At 42.4% G+C, this 10273-nt stretch overlaps 1 protein-coding gene across 10 annotated transcripts in view; it reads right to left on the reverse strand.

Annotated features, from left to right (window-relative positions):
• Positions 1-9032, reverse strand: part of B3GNTL1 (UDP-GlcNAc:betaGal beta-1,3-N-acetylglucosaminyltransferase like 1) — a 107596-nt gene extending 98564 nt beyond the window's left edge. For all 10 annotated transcript variants that reach the window (XR_014238823.1, XM_082374255.1, XM_082374259.1 and 7 more), the window contains exons 1-3: positions 8877-9032; positions 7262-7378; positions 7062-7161 (exon numbers count right to left, since the gene is read on the reverse strand). Coding sequence is in view for 9 of the 10 variants with exons in the window: in XM_082374255.1 (XP_082230381.1) it covers positions 7062-7161; positions 7262-7378; positions 8877-8939 (280 nt within the window). In the remaining variant the exon portion in view is untranslated. The remainder of the gene's footprint in view (positions 1-7061; positions 7162-7261; positions 7379-8876) is intronic.
• Positions 9033-10273: the final 1241 nt, after the last annotated feature.

The following is a 10273-nucleotide window of genomic DNA, read 5'->3' on the forward strand; positions in this document are numbered from 1 at the left end:
CCCTGGTGCCTCATTTTATGAAGGCTTACTAAATTAGACATATCAAGTTACCTTGATAAAGGTATCTATCAGAAAGCAATAGTAAATGTCATACTTTTAACACTGAAACACTACAAACATTCCCACTAAGGCAGCACAATAAAAGGATTCATTAATGTGATTCCACATTGTTCTTCTACCCCACCCCCAAAATATATGAAAAATAAAGAATAAATTAGAAATAAAGAAACAAAATTATAATATTTATTCAGGATCAGATTACCTAAATAGAAAATCTGAGATAATGTGAAAAAGTATTAGCATTGGACAAGACAGGGAACCAGTGAAACTGGTAGTCTACCCTCTCTACCCAAGTCCAACACTAGAAACAAAAGGAGATCATAGACTCTGAACTTCCGATTTAAAGACTGCAAGAACCTCGAGAGGAGACAGAAGGAGGTTGTACCCTGACGTGGAAGGAAACCCAAACACCACAGTCCAGAGGCTCGCTTGGCAAGAACTTTTGGATTGTGTTCTTTCCTCCACCCACCACTGTGTGGGGAGCTGGTTGCCCACGCCTCCCTCCATCGCTGTGAAGCAAAAGAACAGCAGGTTCAGGAGGCAGCAGCAGGATTGGGAGAAGCTGTTCCCACAAATACAGAAGACAGCCATTTCAGGCCTCCTCCTTCTCTTCTCCCCTGTCCACTCCAAAAAGGAAAGGAATTGCACGGAACAGAGGAAGATGGAAGGATGAACAGAAGGAAGGGAAGCAAGGGGGTGGGGGGGGGGCAAAAGCCGTACAGGCAGGTTACCTAAGGGGCAAGCTCACCTGTGGGGGGAAGCACAGGCAGGTTACCTAAGGGGCAAGCTCACCTGTATGGGGAGGTGCTCTGGGGGCAGCAAGTAGGGACTAAAGGAAGGATAATAAAGCTTGTGATGAAATTTCTTCATCACAGGATCCACCAGCCAACACTCAAACATGCCAGATAAGGACATACAAAAGGTAAAAGAATTCATCGCCAGTAGACCACCACTGCAAGAAATGTTTTAAAAAGTCCAGGCAGAAGGAAAATCATAGAAGATGGAAATCTGGCTCTACACAAAGAAATGAAGAGCACTGAAAACTAACTATATGAGTAAATGAGTAATTTTCTTTCTTATTATTTAAATCTCTTAAAAAGATGATTGACTGTTTAAACTAAGTTAATACCAACGTTTGTGGGGTTTATGGTACATGTAAAAGTAGAATGCATGACAACAACAGCAAAAAAGGCAAGAGGGGAGAGAAGGATATGCACTGTCATGAGGTTCTCACACTATACGTGAAGTTGTACACACATTTGAGGGGCTGAACTTGGTAAGCTGACAGTATATTCTGTAAACTCCAAATCAACCACTAACAAGGCAAAAAAGGAATTATAGCTAATAAGCCAACAAAGGAGATAAAATAGAACCAAAAGAAATTTTGATTGGAGCTGGCCTGACAGCACAAGTTCCACAGACTGCTTGCCAGCAAAACTGGTAAAAATTATTTTTTAAATAATTTAATTTTTAAAAATTATTTTTTAAATAATTTTTTAAAAATTATGTTTTAAAAACCCAACCATTTACAGTCTCTGGAAATGGCCCTAACACACAGCAAATGAAAAAAATGTTTATTCAAGAAAATCTACTGAAACTCAGTAATAGTGAGGGTCTAGGTATCTGAGCCAAGACCTGCTCCTTCCCTCCCCCAAGGAGGAAACCCCACCCCAGACAGGTACAGCCTAAAATACAGGGTTCCCTCTTCTGCTAGGCCCATCAGAAAGCTATTTTCCTGGGAGAGATACGGCATCAGCATTTCTTATCCTGACTCCAGGTACCTGTTGCTGAGGCTGAGTCCCAGGCAAGTGCAGTTGAAAAGTGGGGCTCCCTTCTCCCACTCAGCCCCCATGCTGGGATGGACTCTCTGTCTACACTGGGAGTGGTATCACCAAGAATACTGGGGATCCAAATGCCCTTGCCCTAGTTTGTGGGGTAGGGGTTCCATATTGAGAGAGACATGGGGTTACTGCCCACCACCTGCTTCATCTGCAACAGGGTGTGAAGTTCAAGCCCTAGGGCACACCCAAAACAGTGGTGAGAGGCAGCTGGTAAAGGAGATTGGTAGATTAATTGGCAATATAGGCTAAACTGTGGGACGACCAGTTTGCTAGACATAAACAGGTAAGAGACAGCTGCGAAGAGCCCTCCTGGTGTCAGAACAAACTTTAAACACTGACCTCAAGAACTATTCCTTTGAAAGAATCTGAATTCACTTGAATTATTCTTATATAGCAATTTATGCTCCTAGGTATTGTGGAAAACAGTAAAGCAGTCAGCAATAAGTGGAGCTTGACAGCTGGGTGTGGTCAGGGAAAGAGAGGCCAGCCCACACCACTGCCACCTCAGGGTGACTGTGGGTACACCCAGCGCTGTATTCCTGAGAGAGATCATTAGAGGTTTCACACTGCAAGGGCAGAGGAGTAGACTTTACTAAAATTATCCAACCAGTCACTATACAAGCAAACAAGTCAATAATAATAACAAGCCTAGTTGGGGTGGGGGGGGACCAGTACCCAGAGTTACTATAATATATTATCTAATATGTCCAGTTTCCAACAAAAATTAGGACACATGGAAAGAAACAAGAAAGCATTACCCAGACACCGAATAAAAAGAAGGCCCAGAAACTTTTAGTGAGAACATCACAGTGTCTGATTTAACAAAGACCTCAAAGTAACCATTATAAATATGTTCAAAGACCTAAAGGAAACCATAATTAAAGAAGCAAAGAAAGGTATGAAGACAATGTCATATCAAATCAAGAGTATCAATAAAGAGACAGAAATTATTAAAAAGGACCAACTGGAAATTCTAGAGCTGAAAAGTATAACAACCTAACTAAAAAATTCCCTAGAGGAACTCAACAGTATATTTGAATTGGCAGAAAAATTAGCAAACTTGATGGATAAAAATAATGCAATCTGAAGAACAGAGAGAAAAAAGAATGAAGAAAAATAAACACGACCTCAGAGAAATCTGAAATACTATTAAAGACACTAATATATGCATAATAGTAGTACCAAAAGAAAAGGAGAGAGCAATAAGCACAAAAAATATTCAAAGATATAATGGCTAAAATCTTTCCAAATGCAGTGAAAAACATTAATCTACGCATTCAAGGAGCTCAACAAACTCCAAGCAGGATAAACTCAATAGATTCACAACTAGATATGTCATAGTAAAAACACTGAAAGCCAAAAACAGGGAGAAAATCTTAAAAGAGACAAGGGAAAAGAAAGGAAATCTCAACAAGATTAACAGTTGACTTCTCAGCACAAATAGTGAAGGCCAGAAGGCAGTAGGATAACATATTCAAAGAACTCAAAGAAAAAACTGTTAACCAAGAATCCTATATCCAGTAAAACTATCTTTCAAAAATAAAGGAGAAATTAAGACATTCCAAATAAACAAACACTGAGAGAAACTGTTGTTGATTCACCTTACAAGAGATAAAAGGAAGTTCTTTAAATTAAAAAGACTGACCCCAAGTGATTCCAGGGAGTATTTCAAATCCATGAAAGAAAAAAAGAGAGCACCAGTAAAGTAATTGTTAATTATAAAAGACAATATAAATGCATATTTCTTCTCCTTTCTTCTGCTAACTGAAGTAGCAGTAGTAAAAAAAAAAAAAAAATGTATAAAACAATATGTAACAACCCAATCAAAAAATGGGTGGAAGATCTAAACAGACACTTCTCCAAAGAAGACATACAGATAGCCAAGAGGCATATGAAAAGATGTTCAACATCACTAATTATTAGAGAAATGCAAATGAAAACTCACCTCACACCAGTTAGAATGGCCATCATCAAAAAATCTACAAACAATAAATGCTGGAGAGGGTGTGGAAGAAAGGGAACCCTCCTACACTGTTGGTGGGAATGTAAATTGATACAGCCACTATGGAGAACAGTATGGTAATTTCTTTACAAACTAAAAATAGAGCTACCATATGATCCAGCAATCCCACTCCTGGGCATATATCTGGAGAAAACCATAATTCGAAAGGATACACGCACCCCAGTGTTCACTGCAGCACTATTTACAACAGCCAGGACATGGAAACAACCTATATGTCCATCGACAGAGGAATGGATAAAGAAGATATGGTACATATATACCATGGAATATTACTCAGTCATAAAAAAGAATGAAATAATGCCATTTGCAGCAGCATGGATGGACCTAGAGACTGTCATACAGAGTGAAGTAAGTCAGAAAGAGAAAAACCAATATCGTATATTAATGCATATATGTGGAATCTAGAAAAATGGTACAGATGAACCAGTTTGCAAGGCAGAAATAGAGACACAGATGTAGAGAACAAATGTATGGACACCAAGGAGGGAAAGCAGGGGATGGGGGGGTGGGATGAATTGGGAGACTGGGATTGACATATATACAAAAATATGTATAAAGTAGATAACTAATAAGAACCTACTGTATAGCACAGGGAACTCCACTTCACTGTACAGCAGAAACTAACACAACATTGTAAAAGAACTATACCCCAATTAAAAAAAAAAAGGGGGCTTCCCTGGTGGCACAGTGGTTGGGAGTCTGCCTGCCAATGCGGGGGACACAGGTTCGAGCCCTGGTCTGGGAAGATCCCACATGCCTCAGAGCAACTGGGCCCGTGAGCCACAACTACTGAGCCTGCGCATCTGGAGCCTGTGCTCCGCAACAGGAGAGGCCGCGATAGTGAGAGGCCCGCGCACCGCAATGAAGAGTGGCCCCCGCTCGCCGCAACTGGAGAAAGCCCTCGCACAGAAACGAAGACCCAACACAGCCAAAAATAAATAAATAAATAAATAAATAAAAAAGAAGCAAAGCTCCAATCTTTAAAAAAAAAACAAAAAAACAAAAACAAAAACATTTTGCTACATGAAAGAAGCCAGTCACAAAAGAACACATATTATATGATTCCATCTATATGAAATGTCCAAAATAGGCAAATCTACAGACAGAAAGTAAATCAGTGGTTGCGTAGGGCTGGGGGGGATGGGGTATGGAGGGTGATAACTAAAGGATACAGGGTTCCTTTTTGAGGTGATGAAAATGTTCTAAAATTGACTGTGGTGGTGGCCGCACACATCTGTGAACATACTACAAAACACTTGATTGTATACATTGATGGGTGGATTGTATGGTATATAAATTGTATTTCAATAAAGCTGTTATAAAAGATATTTAATTAATCCAAAAGAAGGCAGAAAAAGAGGAAAATGGAATGAAGAATAGATGCGACTAATATAATAGCAAGAAGAGAGACTCAAACCTAACCACATCAATAATCACATTACATGTAACTAATGTAAACATCCCAGTTAAAAGGCAGAGATTGTCAGACTGGATTTAAAAAGCACCATCATATGTTGTCTACAAGAATCTATAAGGGAGGGGGCATCCTTTAAATATAAAGACAGGAATGGGTTAAAAGAAAAAATGATGGAAAAGATACACTATGCTGACACTAGTCAAAATAAAGCCAGAGCAGTTATATTAATATCAAACAATATATATTACCAGAGGTCAGGAGGGTTATTCATAATGATGAAGGGGTCAATTCTTCACAACAATCTCAAATATTAACAGAATTTCAAAATACACAAAGCCAAAAATGATAGAACTATAAGGAAGAATAATAAATCTACAATTAGAGTTGGAGATTTCAATACCCCCCCTCAGTAACTGAGAACAAGTAGACCTTGTATCAGCAAGGATGCAGTAGATTTAAACAAGACTGTGCCCAACTGGACTTGATTTACGTTTACAGAAAACTCCACCAACACCAGCAGATACACAACCTTCTCAAGTGCACACGGAACATTTGCCAAGTCAGGCCTTATCCTGGGCTATAAAGTAAATCTTACTAAATTTAAAAGAGTCAAGTCAAAAAAGTATGTTCTCTTACTTCAGAGGAATTAAATCAGAAATGAATAATAGAAAGATGTCTGGGAAATCCCTCAAATATTTGGAAACTAAATACTACACTTCAAATAATCCATAAATCAAATAAGAAATCAAAGGGGAAATTAGAAGGTATTTTGAAGCTGAGTGAAAATTAAAACATAACATATCCGAATTTGTGGGATGTTGCTAATGCAATAGTTAGAGGGGAATTTATATCACTAAATGCCTATGTTAGAAAATGAGAAAGGTCTCAAACCAATGACCTCAGCTTTCACCTTAAGAATTACAAAAAGAGGGGCTTCCCTGGTGGCGCAGTGGTTAAGAATCTGCCTGCCAACGCAGGGGACACGGGCTTGAGCCCTGGTACGGGAAGATCCCACAGGCCACGGAGCAACTAAGCCCGTGCGCCACAACTACTGAGCCTGCGCTCTAGAGCATGCGAGCCACAACTACTGAGCCTGCGTGCCTAGAGCCCGTGCTCCACAACAAGAGAAGCCACTGCAATGAGAAGCCCGCGCACCACAACGAAGAGTAGCCCCCACTCGCTGCAACTAGAAAAAGCCTGCGCGCAGCAACAAAGACCCAACACATCCAAAAATAAATAAATTAATTAATTAATTAAAAAAAAAAGAATTACAAAAAGAACCAATTAAACCCAAAGTGAGCAGAAAGAAAATAATACAATTCAGAGTCAAAATAGAAAACAGACAAAATAGGAAAAAGAAAAACAATATAGAAAATCAATGAAACCAAAAGCTGCTTCTTTAAGAAGATTTTTTTCTTAATGGACAAAAACAAATCTAATGTCACAAGAAAAGAGTTTTTAAACTTAGAGGTGACCAATAATGACCAATCACACCAGGAATAAAAACACCCAGTGGCTTTCTGTTGGGCTGAATAAGTAAAGAATGAGCAGTGGATGTACACAAATCCTTACTGAAGCATAAGAAAGCCAGGCTTACCGTGTCCTTAATAAGTGATATACTCAAGTATTACTCAGGATAATTTTCACCAGGATTTGAACAACAGGAAACTATTTAAGTACATAAGTCGATAAGAATAATAAACTAAACACGGTTACTGACCTCCTCGGGGAGAAGGAGAATCGTGCCCTCCAATGACCACGAGGATGCCGGAACCTTCCAGCTTCTCTTTCCATTTTTCAATGATAGTCATGGACTTGTCCTGAAAGCACAAGGACGTTGGCAGGTCAGGAAACTTTCCTCCAAACAGTCAGAGGTGACTTACACTAGGGCTAAATCACCAACAGGAAGTTCATAAATACCTTACTGGCATCATTAAAAATGGAAAGCTCCATGGAGCCTTCGAAGTCCTGCTGCAAAACAGACCCCAAGCACTCGTCCAGCCACAGTTCAGCGTCATGGACCGGGAGGATAACAGACTGGAATTCAAAACAAACTGATTGAGAAACAAGCGTGGAAACTGAATACTCTTTCCATGGCTCTAATTTACTTCCCCATTACCATCCGCACAATGCTTATTTCCAAAGGGCAAGAACTGACTTACAGAGTAACCCAGAATAAGGCTTCCAGGGAAAGAATATGTCCTGACAAAAAAAAAGGTGTATATGCCTCCTCTCAAGATTTATTGTCTTAGATTTCCCAGAATTGGTCTTTTGGATGCTTTTGAAAAGGAAACAAAAATCTGAAAGGCATCAAAAATGTTCCCAATTCAACGGCAAATTCATGTGTTTCCCAATCAGTGGTCAGAAACATCATCATTTTGGTTGAAACAAGCATCTGTGTATCTTGAACCCACTCATGAAATAAGCATTTTCAGTAAACCATGATGTTAGAGAAACTGCAACAAAGAAACCCTTTTAAGTACCCCCTATACTTGCTTTAACAAAGTATGGGGGTGGGGCTGGGAAAAGGGGAGGTGACCTCCCTCCAGCTGTCTCTTCCTTTGCTCTACTCAGTTTAGGATAGTTTGGCACTGTCCTCTTCTCATAGGGCCCACATAAAACAAAAATTTATGAAGTGTATGGAGTAAAACCAGTGAACCTTGACTGCCAACAAAACAACGGATTACAGGATTTGTCTTAATTCTGTATATTACCACATTAAGCAATACAGAATACCCAAAGATAGAAGTTACAGTCGGTCCTCACCCTTGACTTTATACCCTAACGAAGAGTGGACACATTCCTAAGTAAGAAAACAGAAACACAGGTCATCCAGGTGTGAGCGTGTGTCTACATATGCATACACGTGCAAACATACATACATGCATATATGTACGAATTCTATATCTATACAGAATATAGATATTTTAAATGCTAAATCTGAATATGGTTATGAAAAGCTCACAGATATAAGCACTGAAAATACAGTTCTGTCAAGTTCTTTACTCTGAGGATCTGATTCAACAGTGGTATCCTTTCCTGCATTTATGTTATCCACATAAATAGTTCCCTAATTTACTTACATATTTACTTTACTTTGGAATTATTTTTTAAAGGAAAGAATATTTTTACTGTTTTCAAGATCTACAATACAAAACATAATGTGAATTTCTGCCAGAGATGAGCCTTGATTAATCTCTGTTCGCACTCTTGCTGGTGCTTTAACGTTGATTTGGGCAGAGACCCTCATAGGCTGCCCAAGAGAAGAGGCGGTGGTGGTGTGGGAAATGGAGACCCAGGATGGGGAGGAGAAAGGAGGGAGGGAGGGATGGAGGGGAGCGGGGCGGAGAGGAGGAGGACGGAGGGGAGAGGGACGGAGTGGAGAGAAGACGAGAGGAGGGGACAGGAGACGACCAGAGAGTCGGGGAGTCAGAGAGTCAGGGAGGGGTACTGGAGCTGAGGGGCGGGGAGGGGCGGGGAGAGGCGGGGCGCCACCCCCATCCCCACCTCCCACCCCCGCCAGCCCAGCACCTACCACTTGGACTGGGGCGCTGGCCTGGCCGAGGGCGGCGGCGGCCGGGTACCCGCTAGCCTGCATGGCGCGCGCTCCTCGGGCCGCCCCGCCCACTTCGGCCTATGGCGCGTGCGCGGGCGGCTCGCCTGGAGGCGGAGCCGAGGCCGGGCGCCTCCGATTGGTGCAGAGGGACGTCGATCCAGCGGGGACCTGCAGGCAGTGGAGAGGCGCGGCCTAGAGCGGCGGAAGGACAGTCCAGCAACAGCCACAGGGACAGACCCCCACCACCCTCCCCCCCGCCACAGCCACACGCACACCCCCCCCCCCCGCCCGGAGGGAGCTTATGTGATCTGCTCAGAGGTCCGCAGTGAAGCAAGTGTTACAGGAGTTCCTGGGTTGTGCAGAAGGTGGTGTTTGTGGAAAGACGCTGCGCTGTCCCGGTGGCTACGCCTTCCCACGTGTGTCCCTTCTCTGACCAGGAAAGGTTCTGTGTGAAGAGCAGGTGATGGTCCCCTGCACTGGCGACGGAACGCCTGAGCGACCCCCTGTGGAGCACCTGGCCCCGGGGTCCCGCGCCGCCCGGGGGCCGAGGGGACCGCCTGTCACGCGGGTGCCCCGACCCATCTGGGTCAGTGAGCGCGTTCATAGCCTTTACCGCTCCAAACGAATGTTAAATGCAAATCATTCTACAAAGTAGCAATTATGATAAAGCCGAACTTCTGTTTCATGTCTTGTAAGCATCACTTCAAATGTCATTTTTCCTTAAACTGCATCAATATTTTCAAAGCCTATTGCACACATTGAAACGCTTAGGTCAGATGAGTAAAAATGCATCCTTATCTACAAAGGATAAGGGACAAAAACAATCTGAGAATTTGTTTCCAAGGACTTGATGTGCTCCAGGGGTTGGTGTATTAGGAATAGTTTCATTTTAAGGGACTAGGTAAAAAGTCGCATGATAGCTTCCAGAATGTGCTGTGGGCTTTGGAGCTGGACTGCCTCAGTAATCAGTGGGAGGAAGAGATAAGGGGTCCCCACGGCGTCTGGCACCTCCACAGCACATGCTATCGGAATTGGGCTTGGCTGCTCCTGTCTTGCTTCCTGTACATCTCCTGCTGCCAGAAGTTTGCTTTTCACTGCCTTCCCCCTAATAAAAATTTGGCTAGAGTCTGCTTTTTGCAAACATTCAGAGTGCCAAGAGGCACTTCAGAAGTGCAGGGTTTGGGGGATGTGCTGCTGAGATTCTTCTCTTCATGGTAGGAACATTCTCAACAGAGGAACCAGATTATGGGGCCTGACACCACCACTCCAGAGGGACACGGACATAGGGAGGATGTGGGGTAGGATGAAGAGGTGACAAAGTCATGGGCCCCTGGAGAGGAAGTGATGCAGGTCTCCCACAGCTCTTGGCTCACCCA

The sequence above is a fragment of the Balaenoptera borealis genome, assembly GCF_965194805.1.
Source record: "Balaenoptera borealis genome assembly, chromosome: 20".
NCBI lineage: Eukaryota > Metazoa > Chordata > Mammalia > Artiodactyla > Balaenopteridae > Balaenoptera > Balaenoptera borealis.